General features: G+C 42.3%; 1 protein-coding gene across 2 annotated transcripts; it reads right to left on the reverse strand.

The window, feature by feature from the left end:
- Positions 1-10471: 10471 nt before the first annotated feature.
- Positions 10472-19922, reverse strand: MEIG1 (meiosis/spermiogenesis associated 1). 2 transcript variants are annotated; one of them, XM_026016278.2, is made up of 4 exons: positions 19669-19751; positions 15000-15201; positions 14499-14665; positions 10472-10813 (listed from the first exon to the last, which is right to left on the reverse strand). In XM_026016278.2, exons 3-4 carry the CDS (start codon positions 14634-14636, stop codon positions 10685-10687), a joined length of 267 nt encoding a protein of 88 aa, XP_025872063.1. In that variant the 5' UTR covers positions 14637-14665; positions 15000-15201; positions 19669-19751; the 3' UTR covers positions 10472-10684. The 2 variants fall into 2 exon arrangements, with proteins under 2 accessions (XP_025872063.1, XP_025872070.1); XM_026016285.2 differs by lacking the exon at positions 15000-15201 and having other exon boundaries at positions 19669-19922.

The following is a 19922-nucleotide window of genomic DNA, read 5'->3' on the forward strand; positions in this document are numbered from 1 at the left end:
GGTGGGATGTATGAGAATCTGGGCAGAAAGAGGCAGCTCCCAGGCCCCAAATAAAAGCAGAGTGCAGACGGATGCCCTCAAGCAATGGCTTTCAACATTTTTTTTACTTGACACGTAGGTCAGGAAAACATTTCATATCAAGAGTCGGTCCATGCACGCATTCTTTAATACCTAAATAGTTTTTTTTTCCTAAATAGTTTTTAAAAGCTTTTTATTTATTTATTTTTATTTTTTTAATAAATTAATTTTTATTGGTGTTCAATTTACCAATATACAGAATAACACCCAGTGCTCATCCCGTCAAGTGTCCCCCTCAGTGCCCGTCACCCATTCACCCCCACCCCCCGCCCTCCTCCCCTTCCACCACCCCTAGTTCGTTTCCCAGAGTTAGGAGTCTTTATGTTCTGCCTCCCTTCCTGATATTTCCCACACATTTCTTCTCCCTCCCCTTATATTCCCTTTCACTATTACTTATATTCCCCAAATGAATGAGAACATACACTGTTTGTCCTTCTCCGATTGACTTACTTCACTCAGCATAATGCCCTCCAGTTCCATCCATGTTGAAGCAAATGGGTATTTGTCGTTTCTAATGGCTGAGGAATATTCCATTGTATACATAGGCCACATCTTCTTTATCCATTCATCTTTCGATGGACACCGAGGCTCCTTCCACAGGTTGGCTATTGTGGACATTGCTGCTAGAAACATTGGGGTGCAGGTGTCCCGGCGTTTCATTGCATCTGAATCTTTGAGGTAAATCCCCAACAGTGCAATTGCTGGGTCCTAGGGCAGGTCTATTTTTAACTCTTTGAGGAACCTCCACACAGTTTTCCAGAGTGGCTGCACCAGTTCACATTCCCACCAACAGTGTAAGAGGGTTCCCTTTTCTCCACATCCTTTCCAACATTTGTGGTTTCCTGCCTTGTTAATTTTCCCCATTCTCACTGGTGTGAGGTGGGATCTCATTGTGGTTTTGATTTGTATTTCCCTGATGGCAAGTGATGCAGAGCATTTTCTCATGTGCTTGTTGGCCATGTCCATGTCTTCCTCTGTGAGATTTCTGTTCATGTCTTTTGCCCATTTCATGATTGGATTGTTTGTTTCTTTGGTGTTGAGTTTAATAAGTTCTTTATAGATAATAAGTTCTTTTATAGATAGTTCTTTATAGCCCTTTATCTGATACGTCGTTTGCAAATATCTTCTCCCATTCTGTAGGTTGTCTTTTAGTTTTGTTGACTGTATCCTTTGCTGTTCAAAAGCTTCTTATCTTGATGAAGTCCCAATAGTTCATTTTTGCTTTTGTTTCTTTTGCCTTCCTGGATGTATCTTGCAAGAAGTTACTGTGGCCAAGTTCAAAAAGGGTGTTGCCTGTGTTCTCCTCTAGGATTTTGATGGACTCTTGTCTCACATTTAGATCTCTCATCCATTTTGAGTTTATCTTTGTGTATGGTGAAAGAGAGTGGTCCAGTTTCATTCTTCTGCATGTGGCTGTCCAATTTTCCCAGCACCATCTATTGAAGAGACTGTCTTTCTTCCAGTGAATAGTCTTTCCTCCTTTATCGAATATTAGTTGACCATAAAGTTCAGGGTCCACTTCTGGGTTCTCTATTCTGTTCCATTGATCTATGTGTCTGTTTTTGTGCTAGTACCACACTGTCTTGATGACCACAGCTTTGTAGTACAACCTGAAATCTGGCATTGTGATGCCCCCAGCTATGGTTTTCTTTTTTAAAATTCCCCTGGCTATTCGGGGTCTTTTCTGATTCCACACAAATCTTAAAATAATTTGTTCTAACTCTCTGAAGAAAGTCCATGGTATTTTGATAGGGATTGCATTAAACGTGTAAATTGTCCTGGGTAACATTGACATTCTCACAATCTTAATTCTGCCAATCCATGAGCATGGAATATTTTTCCATCTCTTTGTGTCTTCCTCAATTTCTTTCAGAAGTGTTCTATAGTTTTTAGGGTATAGATCCTTTACTTCTTTGGTTAGGTTTATTCCTAGGTATCTTATGCTTTTGGGTGCAATTGTAAATGGGATTGACTCCTTAATTTCTCTTTCTTCAGTCTCATTGTTAGTGTATAGAAATGCCATTGATTTCTGGGCATTGATTTTGTATCCTGCCACGCTACCAAATTGCTGTATGAGTTCTAGCAATCTTGGGGTGGAGGCTTTTGGATTTTCTATGTAGAGTATCATGTCATCGGCGAAGAAGGAGAGTTTGACTTCTTCTTTGCCAATTTGAATGCCTCTAATGTCTTTTTGCTGTCTGATTGCTGAGGCTAGGACTTCCAGTACTATGTTGAATAGCAGTGGTGAGAGTGGACATCCCTGTCTTGTTCCTGATCTTAGGGGAAAGGCTCCCAGTGCTTCCCCATTGAGAATGATATTTGCTGTGGGCTTTTCGTAGATGGCTTTTAAGATGTCGAGGAAAGTTCCCTCTATCCCTACACTCTGAAGGGTTTTGATCAGGAATGGATGCTGTATTTTGTCAAATGCTTTCTCTGCATCTAATGAGAGGATCATATGGTTCTTGGTTTTTTTCTTGCTGATATGATGAATCACATTGATTGTTTTACGAGTGTTGAACCAGCCTTGTGTCCCGGGGATAAATCCTACTTGGTCATGGTGAATAATTTTCTTAATGTGTTGTTGGATCCTATTGGCTAGTATCTTGTTGAGAATTTTTGCATCCATGTTCATCGGGGATATTGGTCTGTAATTCTCCTTTTTGGTGGGATCTTTGTCTGGTTTCAGAATTAAGGTGATGCTGGCCTCATAGAACGAATTTGGAAGTACTCCATCTCTTTCTATCTTTCCAAACAGCTTTAGTAGAATAGGTATGATTTCTTCTTTAAACGTTTGATAGATTCCCCTGGGAAGCCATCTGGCCCTGGACTCTTGTGCCTTGGGAGTATTTTGATGACTGCTTCAATTTCCTCCCTGGTTATTGGCCTGTTCAGGTTTTCTATTTCTTCCTGCTCCAGTTTTGGTAGTTTGTGGCTTTCCAGGAATGCGTCCATTTCTTCTAGGTTGCCTAATTTATTGGCATAGAGCTGTTCATAATATGTTTTTAAAATCGTTTGTATTTCCTTGGTGTTGGTAGTGATCTCTCCTTTCTCATTCATGATTTTATTAATTTGAGTCTTCTCTCTCTTCTTTTTAATAAGGTTGGCTAATGGTTTATCTATCTTATTAATTCTTTCAAAGAACCAACTCCTGGTTCTGTTGATCTGTTCCACAGTTCTTTTGGTCTCGATTTCATTGAGTTCTTCTTGAATTTTAATTAACTCTCTTCTTTTGCTGGGTGTGGGGTCCATTTGCTGTTTTTTCTTTAGCTCCTTTATGTGTAAGGTTAGCTTTTGTATTTGAGTTCTTTCCAGTTTTTGAATGGATGCTTGTATTGCGATGTATTTCCCCCGTAGGACTGCTTTTGCTGCATCCCAAAGATTTTGAATGGTTGTATCTTCATTCTCATTAGTTTCCATGAATCTTTTTAATTCTTCCTTAATTTCCTGATTGACCCTTTCATCTTTTAGCAGGATGGTCCTTAACCTCCACGCATTTGAGGTCCTTCCAAACTTCTTGTTGTGATTTAGTTCTAATTTCAAGGCATTATGGTCTGAGAATATGCAGGGGACGATCCCAATCTTTTGGTATCAGTTCAGACCCGATTTGTGACCCAGTATGTGGTCTATTCTGGAGAAAGTTCCATGTGCACTTGAGAAGAATGTGTATTCAGTTGAGTTTGGATGTAAAGTTCTGTAGATATCTGTGAAATCCATCTGGTCCAGTGTATCATTTAAAGCTCTCGTTTCTTTGGAGATGTTGTGCTTAGAAGACCTATCGAGGGTAGAAAGAGCTAGATTGAAGTCCCCAAGTATAAGTGTATTATTATCTAAGTATTTCTTCAGTTTGGTTATTAATTGGTTTAAATATTTGGCAGCTCCCACATTCGGGGCATATATATTGAGGATTGTTAAGTCCTCTTGTTGGATAGATCCTTTGAGTATGATATAGTGTCCCTCTTTATCTCTCACTATAGTCTTCGGGGTAAATTTTAGTTTATCTGATATTAAGGATGGCTACGCCTGCTTTCTTTTGAGGACCATTTGAATGGTAAATGGTTCTCCAACCTTTTATTTTCAGGCTGTAGGTGTCCTTCTGTCTAAAATGAGTCTCTTGTAGACAGCAAATAGATGGGTCCTGCTTTTTTATTCAGTCTGAAACCCTGTGCCTTTTGATGGGGTCATTAAGCCCATTCACGTTCAGAGTTACTATTGACAGATATGAGTTTAGTGTCATCATGGTATCTATTCAGTCCTTGTTTTTGTGGATTGTTCCACTGAACTTCTTCTTAAAGGGGAATTTTAAGAGTCCCCCTTAAAATTTCTTGCAGAGCTGGTTTGGAGGTCACATATTCCTTCAGTTCCTGCCTGTTTTGGAAGCTCTTTATCTCTCCTTCCATTTTGAATGAGAGCCTTGCTGGATAAAGTATTCTTGGTTGCATGTTCTTCTCATTTAGGACCCTGAATATATCCTGCCAGCCCTTTCTGGCCTGCCAGGTCTCTGTGGAGAGACCTGCTGTTACCCTAATACTCCTCCCCATAAAAGTCAGGGACTTTTTGTCTCTTGCTGCTTTAAGGATCTTGTCTTTATCTTTGGAATTTGCAAGCTTCACAATTAAATGTCGAGGTGTTGAACGGTTTTTATTGATGTTGGGGGGGGGGATCTCTCTATTTCCTGGATCTGAATGCCTGTTTCCCTTCCCAGATTAGGAAAGTTTTCAGCTAGGATTTGTTCAAATACATATTCTGGCCCTCTGTCCCTTTCGGCGCCCTCGGGAACCCCTATTAAACGTAGGTTTTTCTTCCTCAGGCTATTGTTTATTTCCCTTAATCTGTCTTCATGGTCTCTTAATTGTCTGTCTCTTTTTTCCTCAGTTTCCCTCTTTGCCATCAACTTGTCTTCTATGTCACTCACTCGTTCTTCCACCTCGCTAACCCTTGTCGTTAGGACTTCTAGTTTGGATTGCATCTCATTCAATTGATTTTTAATTTCTGCCTGATTGGATCTAAATTCTGCAGTCATGAAGTCTCTTGAGTCCTTTATGCTTTTTTCTAGAGCCACCAGTAGCTGTATAATAGCGCTTCTGAATTGGCTTTCTGACAGTGAATTGTAATCCAGATTTTGTAACTCTGTGGGAGAGAGGACTGTTTCTGATTCTTTCTTTTGAGGTGAGGTTTTCCTTCTAGTCATTTTGCTCAGTGCAGAGTGGCCAAAAACAAGTTGTATTGGGAAAAGGAGAAAAAGAGAGAGAGAGAAGGAAAGAAAAGAGAAAAAGAAAAAAGAGAAAGAAGAAAAAAAAGGAAAAAAGAGAAGAAAAAGAGAAAGAAAAAGATAGAAAGGTGAATAAAAAGGGGGTGGGCGAAGCAATCAGAAATCAAAAAGAAAGAAAAACAAAACAAAAAAACACGGGGGAGTATCTTCCGATTCTGTGTACTTTAAGTCCCTTGACTTCCCCTGGAACTTGTCTGTCAAGCTGGTCTTCTGGGGGAGGGGCCTGCTGTGCTGATTTTCAGGTGTTAGCACTTGAGGGAGCTGCTCTGCCCCCTGCCTGGTGCAGGGCTCAGTGGGGGGTGTTTACCCCGTGAGGCCCCGGTAGGAAGCCGCAGTGGCGGGGGCAGCTCTGGGACCCTGGAGTCAGCTCCCGCAGTAACTCCGGGGCTCTCCGTCTGCAGGGCCTGGGGGCTCCACGGCGGGGCCGCTGATCTGCTCAGCTCCGGGCAGGAGCGTCCTTGCTGTCCTGGGCCCTCCCGGCCTCTGCCTGTCCCGGGGGGAGGCCGGATCCTGGGCTGTGTCCCGGCGCCCTGTGCTCCGGGGCCTGCGCTGTTGGATTCTCGCTCCCGCCCCGCAGCCCCCTCCGCGGAGCCGCCGCCCGAGCCCCTCCGAGCTGCTCCGGGTCCGCCGTGCGCGCTGCAGCCCTTAGGGAGCTCGGCGCATCTCCCGGGGCGCAGGTGCCTGTTAGTGTCCCAGGGAGCCCGAGGGCATCCCCGCCCTCCTGGGTCCTGCTCTAACTCCTTGCGGGCGCCTTTCCCCGGGGAAGGTCGGTGCAGCTCCTGCTCCTCCGGGACGGGGCTCTCCTGTCCTGGGGACACTCGCCCCGGCCTCAGCCCGGCTCCTCGCGGGGCCCCTCCCCCTTGGAGGCCTTTTGTTTATTTCTTTCTTTTCCCCCCGTCTTCCTACCTTGATAGGAGCGGGAACTCCTCTCACTGTAGCATTCCAGCTGGTCTCTCTTTAAATCTCAGGCCGAATTCGTAGATTTTCAGGGTGATTTGAAGGTTATCTAGGTAATTTGTTGGGGACAGGTGATTTGGGGACCCTACTCTTCCGCCAACTTGCCCCTCCCCCCTAAGTTTTTTATTTAAGAGAGAGAGCACAGAGGGAGAGGGAAAAGCAGACTCTCCACTGAGCAGAGAACCTGACATGAGACTCGATCTGGAACCGTGGAATCATGACCTGAGCCAAAGGCAGATGCTTAACCAGTTGACCATTCAGGCACCCATCTACCTAATTTTCTGAAAAAGTGACAGTTGTGACTCAGCACATTGGGCCTATGAGCCACCGGCCGATGAACCATATGCCGTGGCCGCTGGTAAGAAACACCTGTCGTGCCCTGCATCACACCTATAGGGGTTCTCAGCTGGAAAGTCTGGAGCAAGGCGTAGCATCCACATTTTAAAAAGCTGCCAGATGATTCTCACGTGAAGCCTGGGATGAGACCCCTGGTGCTGATGGATGGTGACCCATGCTGTGAAAAACACTGCTGTGATGTGTCGAGATAATCTGCAACCATGAGGTGGGGAGGTTTTCCTATTCTCTGGCCCAGCATCCTACCTGGTGTGGAAGACATGGGGTGGGAAGAAAAGTCAGGCAGTTGTCCCAGCATCTGCTGGGGTCATTGGACAGAGAAATGCTGCCGAGTGTTGTATAAACAGTTTCGGTGAGGTAAACCACTCTTATCAGGAGTGGTGAGCATTCCAACTGCCCTTGCAGGCAGGCTTTTCTAAGAATTGTAGGCCCAGCCCCATGACACTAAGTCTTCTCTGCATACTCTTCCTTATCTTTGTCCTGTCACCTTTGACCACCTACATCTGCTACTGCCCTTTAGGGAGAAATACAACTTGGAGCCATATGACATCAAAATATATTCAAGTTTCCTTAGAACAGGCTTCCTGGGGAAACTCCCCAGAGAAGATGGTAGGGGGCCTCGTTCATAAAGCCTTGTACCCCCACCCCTGTATGTCCAGGTATTGCTGGAAGTAGTAGATGTTTCCAATAATAAATTTGTTGATCCTTTGGTGATCTTCATAAAAGAAGATCTTGCCATTTTGCTTTGCAGAGACTGGCCAGAGAGCCGAATGAGTCCTGTCTGCCTTAGCCAGAGGCACTAGAAGCACACAACTGGGGCAGTGTGATATTCTTGAAGATGAATTACACAACCACACAAGTGAGCAAAGCTTCTCCACAGCCATGCCTGAAAATATCTCTGTGTATGATAACAAGTATTGACTGGGATCCAGGCTCTATGATGGCAGTCAGGAGATGCTTGGACTTAGGGTCTGAATCTTAAAGCAAGAGCCAAGGGCAATGGTTTTTAACCTTGACTGCACAATAAAATCACCAGTGCAGTTTTTGGTTTTGCTTTAAAAAAAAAAAAAAAAAACCAAAACCAAAACCAAAACCAAACAAACAAAAAAAACAATGCCTGTGTCCTATCCCTAGAGACACAGTTTAACTAGAAGAGGGTGGGGCTCAGGCATCAGTATTATTTAAAGAGTGCCTCGTGATATTATAAAATGCAACCTGGTTGGAGAGTCACTGTCCAGGACAAGTACACAGCTTGTGAAAATTTGCCACCTTCTTGACAAGTGTCACCATGTGCATGCAATTCAATGGGAGCAATCTTATGGGTTTCAGAAACCCAGGCAATAGTGGTCCTTCTGCAGTGTACACTGATAGTAGGATGCTGTGACAAAGCTTGACAGCCTGGCCATATTGCTGCTTTGGTCTGTAGTCTGACTGGCCACTGTGTGCTCCTGTTAGAACACCTTTTCCTGAAGCTGAGCATCAGCGTTAAGCATGGAAGAGGATGGGCAGTTCTCTTGAAGGGGAGGCTGTTGCTATCATGGACAGAGGCCTGTTGGCCAAATCTCACCAGAAAAGCATACACCGTACAAAGAGCAGCTGGCAATGGCTGCAGACGCCTCTTAGCGGCGTCACAGTGGTCAGCAGACACAAGCATCTTACACAAGTGGCAAAAAGAGGAGCCATCAAGAAAGTGGCTGATCCATTTTCTAAGAAAGATTGGCACAGTGGGAAAGCACAAGCTATTCTCACTGTAAGAGCCATTGTGGAAACCCTAGTCACATGGACTCAAGGAACCAAATTTGCATCTGATTGTTGGTTCCAAGGGCCATATGTCTGAGAGAGTCTTGCTGCAGAAAGATGAAGCGACATTTAGAACATTTGAACTAATTAATGAGAACGTTCCAGGCAAAGTGTGCCTGGCCAACTTCCTTGAAATGGATATTATCTGTAACAAAATGTGTTCTCCGGTAAAAAATGGCAGACCATGATTGAAGTTCAGGTTGGCTCCAAGGCTATGGATGGGTATTTGCTTCATCTCTTCTATGTAGGGCTGTGTTTCCTCTTGCTGATGTAAAAATTATCACAAACCAAGGGGTATAAAACAATACTAGTTTATTTTCTTATAGTTCTGGAGGCCAGAAGTCTGCAATAGGTCTTATTTGGTAAAACCAAGACATTGGTTGTATTCCTTCTGTTCTGGAGACTCTAGAGAAGAAAATCAATTTCCTGGTTTTTTCCAGCTGCTAGAGACTTTATGCATTCATTGGCTTTTGACTCCTTTCTTGCATCCCTTAGACCTTCCATCACACCTCTTTAACTCTGACCAGCCTGCTGCCTTCTCTAAGGACCCTAGAGATTACATTGGGCCCACCCAGATATTCCAGGATAATTCCTGTCTCAAGATCTTTAATCACATCTGCAAAGTATCTTTTGCCATGTAAGGTACGGTATGTACAGTTTTTAGGGATAGGGGTGTATTTAGAGGCAACGTGGATGTCAGTGGATGTCTTTTATCAGAGTAGGTTAAAAAAAAAAAAAAAGATTCTGAAAACCTTGTATGCTCAGCCCTGAGGGATTGGCCAAATCTGGAAGAAAATGATAAAAAGCATGAGCAGAGAGGTACAGATAAATGGCTTCAAGGCAGTAAGATGCCCCCAAGCAATGTCAGGAAAGGCTTAAAAGAGGTTTGCCAATCTATTTATCCTTCCCGTGATGTGTTTGCTCAAAAAGAAAAAGAGCCGAAGAAGCACAACATTGATTTGGGGAAACTAATGGGGCTTCACAGTGCAGATAGTTCTGGAAAACGGGAGCTAGCTGAAGTTCAATGAATTGCTGGCTATGAGCCTCACATCCAAAAATCTATTAAAGGTCAGGGCTTACAAATGGTGACAAATAAAATAACCTTAGTGAAACCACAGTTAAAATAGAAAGGGTGTCTTTCATTTATTTAATCTCAAAGCAACCAACTCAGGAATTTGGGGGGTTTTCTACATCTCACAGGTTATTATTTTTTTAAGATTTTATTTATTCATGAGAGACAGAAAGAGAGAGAGGCTGAGTCATAGACAGAGGGAGAAGCAGGCTCCATGCAGGAAGCCCTATGTGGGACTCGATCCCAGGACTCCAGGATCACGCACTGAGCCAATGGCAGATGCTCAACCACTGAGCCACCCCAGGCGCCCCCATCTTACAGTTTAATTATTGCCTTGCTCTTTAGCACTCGGGCTGTTTCTGCAGTGATTCCAGTCAGCACTGGATCAGGAGTTGTGTAGATTGGGAACCCAGAAACCAACCCTGGGACAAGGCTCCATGTACAAAGAGCTGATTCAGGAGGAAAGGAACCCCTGGAGAGAGTGGGGGGAGTGGCCAGGAAGGGAGACAGCCAACAGACTATGAGATCCAGTCAGACGTGGCTGCAGATGACCGAAGCTTCATCCTGCTGGGAAACTGGGCGCCAGTGTAAAGCACACACCTCAGATGGATCTCTCAGAACCAGGCAGCTGGGTCTTTTATACACCCCCCTCCCCATCAGGCCCTGGGTCAGGGCTGCTGCCAGGGGCCAGCATTCCTTGGCATTTCCAGTCCACTCAGTAAAAGACAAGAGACTCCAGGGGCAAGAGGCAGCCCTCAGGCCATAAGAGACAGATCCAACAGTTCAAAACAATGGTCCTGGAAAGTGGTAAAGGCTGAGGGCTGGGGTAGGGGCTGTGGGTGCTAACCTAACATACCTAGCCTAACCACTGGTGTGTTTCAAACGGGGCTGTCTCGTTCTGTGCATAATGGTCACTCTACCCCAATTAAAATAGTCAGAAGAACAGGACCAAGATGGGTACGATTTTAATGCTTTTGCAATTATTTTTTTCGAACAGAACAGGATGATTGATACCAGGTTTCAAGGCTTTCATGTTTCATAACACTCAATTGAGGTCTGCATTTTGAATTAGTTTGTAAAATGACATTTACATGATGTAGAATGAAGCAATTGAATTCTTAAAAAGTAATGATAAGTAACACAAAGAACAAAGGCTAGTAAGCATAAATTTTTACTTTGTGGACTTCCTTGTCGTCACACTCTCTCTGTTTGTTGTAGTAATAGAAAGTATTGTCCCTTCTCTGGAGTTTCTTCACGTATCCTGTCTCTGGCCAACGATCTACCTGCATATCAGAAATCAGAATACAAAATTCAATCTAACAATGCTTGAGCTCTCAAGAGATTATTATACACCCCTCGAATGCATCCTAAGTTGTATCCTTATACTGCAAAACAGCTCATTTGGTGCTTCTCTCTAGATCCCAATTTCTAAATTTAAATTTTTACTCAGTTGCCGAGATAGAGGACATATTCAAAACACTCTAAACTTTATTTTTTCTCGCATTTACAAACTATTTCAAACATTACTACTTCCTAACTTCTGAAAGTAATGCCTTAGATGGAAGTTAGGCTCAGGCCTCACTCTGAAAGCACTTGGGTGGTAGTAACAAATGGAAGCACCTAGATTCAAGATACCTAAAGGTGCATATGCATTCCTCAAGTACATATCACAAGTTCATTTTGAAACCAAATTTTACAAAAGATTTTTATTTTTTAATAAATTGCTACACCCAACATGGGGGTCAAACTTACCAAGATCAAGAGTTGCATGATCCACCAATTGAGCCAGCCAGGCACCCCTTGAAATTGATTTTTTAATAGAAATTCGAGGTCATGAATTTTTTTTTTAAAGATTTTATTTATTTATTCATTCATGACAGAGAGAGGGAAAGAGGCAGAGACACAGGCAGAGGGAGAAGCAGGCTCCATGCAGGGAGCCCAACATGGGACTTGATCCCGGGTCCCCAGGATCACGCCCTGGGCCGAAGGCAGCGCTAAACCGCTGAGCCACCTGGCTGCCCTGCTATTCTTTCTCATACGTTGTATTGCTTACTTTAAATTTGGCTTGACCTAGTTTGAACATTTTTCTTTCCTTCCTCTCCAAATTCATGTTCTATTTTCTTGATCAGGTCAATATGTTTCTTCTGGATTCTGTGAGATCTACTCTATCATTGTCAAAACCTGATTATTCAGGTATCATGGTCTAGATAATTGAATGCTCTTCACCACTATCTCTATGGGCAGCTTGTCATTTCTCATATGCACCACCCATAAATCACAACTTTCCACTGGAATAGGAATACATCATGAATACAAAGCAATGCATTTTTTTTTTTCTTACAGCACATTTTCATTTTCTTATGTTCTCTTGTTTATTTAAGAATTAGTGAATGGGTAGCTCGGGTGGCTCAGTGGTTTAGCGCCGCCTTCAACCCAGGGTGTGATCCTGGAGACCTCGGATAGAGTCCCATGTTGGGCTCCCTGCATGGAACCTGCTTCTCCCTCTGCCAGTGTCTCTGCCTCTCTCTCTCTCTCTCTCTCTCTCTCTCTCTCTCTCTCTCTGTCTCTGTCTCTCATGAATAAATAAATAAAATCTTAAAAAATAAAGAATTAGTGAAAATAGGTAGCAGCATATCTGATAAACCTTGGAGGGCTGACATATACAGTATAGAAAACAATCAATGCTTCCTATCATATAGGTCAAGCTTGCCTTTCATAGCTTCCATTGCCCGCAGTAGAGAAAGAAGGGTGTTCTTAAGACACCATTATAACTCTCTTCCTCTTGGGGCCAGGAGCAGGCTCTCATTTAGTAGAGTCCTAAAAAAGCATCTCATTCGGTGAAGAAATAGATACTGTATATGGGATGAGTCTCCAAGCATCTGTATTGGTTCTGTGCTCATCAACCCCTATTCATTTTATTTTATTTTATTTTTTAAAGATTTTATTTATGTATTCATGAGAGACACACACAGAGAGAGGCAGAGACACAGGCAGAGGGAGAAGCAGGCTCCATGAAGGGAGCCCAATGTGGGACTCGATCTCAAGACTCCAGGATCATGCCCTGAGCCAAAAGCAGACGCTCAACCACTGAGCCACCCAGGCATCCCAACCCCTATTCACTTTAAATAACCTTTGTATTTTATAATTTTTCTTCCTGTCCTCTCACTTGATGACTCCCATTCAAATAAGGAAAGCTCCATTCCTTTAAGTAGAACAGAGTGGAGTGGTAAAGTCCTCAAGACCAGTTAGGGAGGTCAGCAAGCTTACATGTCCCAAAAGGAAAGAGAACTTAGTTCAAACCCTTCATACCTCTGTACACTGGTAGACACACTGATCAAGGTAAGCCTTCAGTTACTATCCTGGCCAATCTTTAAGGACCTCTACAAATGTCTCTGGGGGCATGAAGCCACTCTGGAGCATTGTCCCTCAAAGAAAGCAATTTTGTCTTCTTCTAAATTCCTGGGCTTCCTTTTTAAAGGCACACATATTTTGAGCTTGTATAAGGTTCTATTGTTTGTGTCATTATTAATCTTCTACTTCAAGATATTAAGAATAATAAAAGTTATCATTCATTAAACACTTATCCTTCATTCACTCAATAAATTATTAAGCGCTGCAATGTCAGGCACTTGAAATACATGATTTTGTTTAATTCCTGTAACTGTTTTCTAAAACAGATATTGCCATCACCATTCTACTGTTGAGCTCAGCCACGTTAAGAACCTTGTCGAGGATTGCTCAACTAATGCAGATCCTGGCTAGATTCCAAATCTGGTTCTCTTCTTGCTGGCCCACTCAATTTCTTGAGGCCAGGTCCTCCCTTATATTTTTATCTCCTAATGCACTTGGCACAGAAATTTGCACATGGTAGTGATGGAGTTGAGGGCATGCTGCCCCAGAATATGCCACTTTGGCATACTGATGGTTTAAAGTTACTTGAGAAACCAGTGCATGAAGGACTCTGATCCTTCCTCTGAAAGCAGAAAATAAATCTCCCATGTGAAAGGCACCTCTTCACATCTGTAGGTAGACAGACATCCGTATCATCAGGAACAGAGAATTCAGGACCAACAGGGGTGTGTAAATAAATTCTACTTATCTCCCTACTAATTAATACTCAAGCCTAAATTACTTTGTTAGTTCTTCACACATTTATCATTTCTTTTCTAAAAGGTATATAAATGGCTTACTTTGGTCACTTCTTGGGTCTTATATCTTTGGGGGCCCCATATTCATGAAATTAGGTGAAAATTGTTATCTGTCTTGGGTCAATTTAATTATTAGACTAGCCAAAAAAACAGAGAGAATCCAGGGGGAAATTTTCTCCTTCCTGACAGTTTATACCCAATTAGTATAAACTGAAGTGAAATGCAAGACCTTTTCAAAATTGCCAAGTCATACAGTGAATAGGCTTGCTCTTCCCTACATCACACACTCCTCTCACTTTGTGAGGCTTCCCCTTCAAGGGCGTTCTTTGTGTTCTCTTAAATCTAATTTTATCTCAATCACATTATTGGGCCTGGGGTGTAATGCATAACCAAAGTCAGGAGTTGCTCTCTAATAGTTTTCTGTCACTTACAATCTCCATAATAAACAGAATATAACCCCTTTATAATTTGTGATTTTTTAAAAAAGAAGAAACTGTAAAGACATAATAGTTATACAACAAACTGAATATCTGTTAATAGAATTACCTAAGGGGAAAAGACTCTGCTTTTGTGGTTATCATCAAAGATTTATCTGGTAGAGCATGGTTGTTCAATAAAAGCTAGAAAGTTCTTAATGTTTCCATGCTGAAGGACCACCTCTCCCTCCATTCTACCTGAAAACCACTTTGTGGGCCTGTCTCCTCATCAATAAAGGGAGAGAATTGGAGTAGAGCTTCCTTTTAGTTATTTTCTGGCTCTTTGTTTGAGTTTGGTACTTTTGACTGAATATTTTGAGTTCAGGTTTTTAGAGACATCTTACCATAGAAACTTGTTTCACTTGTTTATATTCAATTTCATCCCGATATCCTGCTTGCTGAAATCTGTACAGATTTTCTATCTCTTCTGACCATTTTTTGGCACGACTTATTGATTTTGGTTTCACGTCAGAATTAGCCATGGCTACAGAAGTCTTATTGCCAATTATTTCTGAAAGATGTTAAAACAACATTAAAAATAGCATAGTAGTGACAATTTTGAAAGTCCCTTTAAAAATGAACACAAGTGGATTTTTTTTAAATGAGAGTTGAGAATCCCATTACGTATATTAAAATTTAAACATTCAATTCCAAGATTGAGAAAGATTCAAGCTCTATGTTGAAAATAAAATAAACCCTGAAAGATGCACAGGGAACTGTTTATTTCTTAATCAAATAAAATTGCATTCAGAGCGTGATCTCCTAATTCTGGTGTTCTAGGTTTACACATTTCTGAAGTCACACTCTTATTTTTAACTACTCAGTAGATTGTCAAAATATCTCACCACCATTCCATTTGATTATATTCAAAACTGCATCCCCCACTTATTTTTTTTTCCTAAAAACGGAATGTAAGATCAGTCTTCTCACTGTCTTCTTATTCTTCTTGCTGAGGAGCAATAGTTTCCTCTTTTTCCATATCTGAACTACTTGGAGGTATCCAATCACTGTGGTCCATTCACTCAGGTGGTCACTGTGACCCTGCTCCTGTGACAGCCCAATGTGAAAAAATAGACGAACACAAAGTCCATGAAAGCCGTATGACTGTCTGATACTGGGATCATTTAATTAATTAATTTATTTATTAATTTTTAAGATTTTATTTATTTATTAATGATAGGCACAGAGAGAGAGAGAGCGGGGGGGGGGGGCAGAGACACAGGTAGAGGGAGAAGCAGGCTCCATGCAGGGAGCCTCATGTAGGACTTGATCCCAGGACCCTGGGATCACAACCTGAGCCAAAGGCAGGCACTAAAGTGCTGAGCCACTCAGGGATCCCCAGGATCATTGATTTTAAAACAATGTAAGCAGTCACCAGTAGCTTTTGAAGTTCAAAGATTCAACTCTTTGTACATGTACATGTAATTGTCTATTCACCAAACTTCTAGAGTCAGTTTTTCAAAGACCTATCTTGCAGTTGTTTTCTCTGTCATCTTATCTTGTTACTGAAATATATCAGTTAACTGAAATAAAGGGCCCAGAATTTTCACCATGATTCCTTGAATCTATTCTTCTCTTAAAATATGTTTCTATTGGCTGAAATACATTGGATTAAACCTCATAAAGTAGGTCCTATAAATGAATTCTTATTTATTGAATTTTTTTTATCACAACCACAAATTCTCATTATAGTAGTCTCTCCTTACTTGTGGTCTCACTTTCTGTGGTCAACCACAGTCTGGAAGCAGATGGATCCTCATTCTGACCTAGTGTCAGAAAGTCAGTGGTGGCCTAACGCTACATCCTAATGCCTATGTCATTCACCTCACTTCATCTCATCAGACAAGCATTTTATCTTACATTATCACAGAAAGGTGAGTACAGGAATACATATTTTGACAGGCCACATTCACATAACTTTTTCAAACATGTTGTTATAATTGTTCTATTTTATTATTGTTTACCTCTTACTGTGCCTAATTTATAAGTTAAACTTTATCATAGACATGTATGTATAGCAAAAAACATAGGATATATAGGGTTCCGCAGTTTCAGGCATCCACTGGGGAGTCTTAGAATGTATCTTCCATGGATAAGGGGAGGACTAGTATGTGTTGAAAAGACCAGGAAATACATTAAAGTACAAAAAAAGGAAAAGTCGAAATAATCCTCACATCAATTAGAAGTATCTGTCCTTAACATTGGGTGAACATCATCTTGAACATAAGATGAGTTAGAAGGACAGACTTTAAAAGTTTTATAAAATGGAGTCTTATAATAAATGCTTTCACAAGTATAACAAATTTAGCTCAGCCTGGATTTAATAGGGTAGGGAGTAGAGGGGGAGAGTAGGAAATGGAAATAAAATCGATGGAATTGCTGAATTCCAGATAAATATTTCTTCAATGTGAAAGATGTGGCCTAAAATTTCCCTCATAGTTAATAAAAATAGATTAATGGAGACTGTTAGGAGGTTAAGAGCCATTTGTTTGAACTTTATGTATCTATCAATCACACACAAGTACCAACTGGCTCTTCTATGAAAAATAAGGGAACTGGTCCTGTGCTTCCTCCTACCTCCTGTAGATTTTTGTCACATTCTGACTTAACATTCAATATTGCATTTACATTCCCTTCTGAAACCAAAATTCTCACAATTGTTTGGGCTTAGCTCCAGATTTAAATGAAATAAAATGAAATCATTTGAGTTACACAGTTCACTCTGATAAAAGTAGCAACTATCCAAATGTATTGTTTGCATTTTTTCCATCGTGCATACCAATATATATATTGACTAGACCAAAGAAAATTAAGCTATTATTAATAGTTGACTTTTAAAAACTTTTGATCCTTATTAATTTAGGTTTAGGCTCATGTTGTATTTTACTTTATTACTTTTTAAGATTTTATTTATTTGAGAGAGACAGACAGAGATAGTGAGAGAGCATGAGCAGGGAGGAGAAAGAGAAGCAGGCTCCCTGCGGAACAGGGAGCCCAACTCAGGGATGGATTCTAGAACCCTGAGATCACAACCTGAGCTGAAGGCATATGCTCAACTGACAGAGCCACCCAGGCAGGCACTCCCCTCATGTTGTAGTTTAAGGCAATATGTTGTCATGTTATTGTGTGAATGTGTGTAAATTTTGGAATACCCGACAAAACAATAAGTGAGTCATAATTCACCAAAACTTTTACCCTTCATTTCCATTCATTTTAATGCTTTGTTGCTGCACACTAAATAGAACCACCAGGGAGTTGGACACACATAGTACAGCCTGACAGGCCATTATCATCCATAACTATATATAAAACCTATTTTTTCATAGAAAAATGACACTAAGAAACATGAAAGGAAAAAAAGGTGGGAATTCACTGTATAAAGGTCCTTTCAGAATCATAGCCATGTTTGCTATGAGAATTTAGTGGCTGTATTATATTGCTTTTACAGATGAAGCACATTTCCTCAAAGTAGTGGCACAGTCATACTTTTTGTTTTACCCAAACCATTTTTGCTTTAGGCTTGGCTTTTTTTATACATAAAATACTTTAAAAAATTTTTTTTATTTATTTATGATAGTCACAGAGAGAGAGAGAGAGGGGCAGAGACACAGGCAGAGGGAGAAGCAGGCTCCATGCACCGGGAGCCCGATGTGGGATTCGATTCCGGGTCTCTAGGATTGCGCCCTGGGCCAAAGGCAGGCGCCAAACCGCTGCGCCACCCAGGGACTCCCCTGGTGGGGAATATATAAAATACTTTTATATACTCATATTCATTCAAAAAGTATTTTCCTGAATGTCATCCTTGTTATCTTTTGCCAGTTTCAAACAAAACAATCATGGCAACTATAAATATAAAAATGCTTTCATGGTGCCTGGGTGGCTCAGTCGTTTAAGCATCTGCCTTAGGCTCAGGTCATGATGGTGGGGGGGGGTCCTGGGATTGAGCGGCCTCTCCCACTGGATTCTTTGCTCAGCAAGGAGCCTGCTCCTCCTCCTTCCTCTGCCTGCCTCTCCCCTTGTTTGGGCTCTCTCTCTCTCTCTCTCTCAAATAAATAAAATCTTTTTAAAATTAAAAACAAAACAAAACAAACAAACAAAAAACCGCTTCAACAAGGGCGCCTGGGTGGCTCAGTTGGTTGTGTCTGCCTTCTGCTCAGATCATGATCTCCTGGGTCCTGGGATCCAGCCCTATATGGGGCTCCCTGCTTAGTTAGCAAGAAGTCTGCTTCACCCTCTCCCTTTGCCCCTTCCCCTGCTTTTGCTCTGTCTCTCTCAAATAAATGAGTGATGTCTTAAAAATTTTTTTTCTCGGGGATCACTGGGTGGCTCAGCGGTTTGGCGCCTGCCTTTGGCCCAGGGCGCGATCCTGGAGTCCCGGGATCGAGTCCCACGTCGGGCTCCCAGCATGGAGCCTGCTTCTCCCTCCTCCTGTGTCTCTGCCTCTCTCTCTATGTCTATCATAAATAAATAAATAAATCTTTAAAAAAATTTTTTTTCCTAAATGCTTTCAACAGATAAGTTCTACAGAAGAGTAGAACTACTGGAGGAAAAAAAATTTTTTTTCTTAGTAGAAATACATATCTTCTATACATATTAGGCATTTCAAAACTTTGTTGTTCCACAATAGCTAAAGGGAACATAAATGCATTTTCACCATAACAGGAGCCCCTGTGGTTACTGTAACTATTCTATGTAGTGGTGATGCAAATCCCACCACCCTTTATGTCTCTCTTACTGATATACTTTCTACTTCTTGAAAATAAAATGGAACTAAAATTGAGAAAGATCAACTTAATTTCTTGGTTAAATATTTCAGTAATTCTGGGAAATTCAGGGCCAATATTAATTGCGCTGGTAATATTCAGCACTTTGAAATTTAGTGCTTTACTTAGAGTAGTGGCAAAAGATAATTACTCTAAAAATATGTCTTTGTGGTCCATGGTTGAGGTGTGCAAATCCGCATCTGCGCAGTGTAAAGCCACTCCATGCTCTCTCCAGTCCCTCACACCTTTCTTCGCCAGAAATCCCCGATTTTGCACGTGAGGTAAAAGCTGCCATAGAAGGCTGAGAGAAGGGGATCCCTGGGTGGCGCAGCGGTTTGGCGCCTGCCTTTGGCCCAGGGCGCGATCCTGGAGACCCGGTATCGAATCCCACATCGGGCTCCCGGTGCATGGGGCCTGCTTCTCCCTCTGCCTGTGTCTCTGTCTCTCTCTCTGTGTGACTATCATAAATAAATGAAAATTAAAAAAAAAAAAAAAAGAAGGCTGAGAGAAGCAAAATGCTGGAGGAAGCATTTTTAAAGCTGGGGGTCATAGGACTGGTCTCCAGGAGAACTCTGAAAGGAGACCCTCGGAATACCTCAAGCCGCAGGGTGCACGGCTCGGCCTGGAAGCTACCAGAAAATCGGAGTCTGAAACTCAAGGAGTAGCAAACACAGGCCACAGCTAAGCCACACACACACACACAAAAAAACATACGCAAGCAACACCAATCTCAGAAATCATAAAGGCTCACCGGAGCGGAAGGGGCGGAGCCGAGGCTTCCGGGGCGGGGCCCGGGCGGGCGCAGGGGAGGGGGGCGGGCCGCTCGCGCCCCTCGGGGCGTGTCCACCCCCCCTCCCCCGCTCTCCCTGGGTCCTGCTCTCCGTTGTTACCCTCGTTGGCCGACCTGGGGAGGCCGAGGCACCCCGCCCGGGAGCTCGCAGAAGAGCGCGGCGGTGCTCGGGCTGCGAGAGGCCAACTGCCGCGCCGCGGCGACCCTCGCGTCTC

The sequence above is a fragment of the Vulpes vulpes genome, chromosome 2 (genome assembly GCF_048418805.1).
Source record: "Vulpes vulpes isolate BD-2025 chromosome 2, VulVul3, whole genome shotgun sequence".
In the NCBI taxonomy this organism is placed as follows: domain Eukaryota; kingdom Metazoa; phylum Chordata; class Mammalia; order Carnivora; family Canidae; genus Vulpes; species Vulpes vulpes.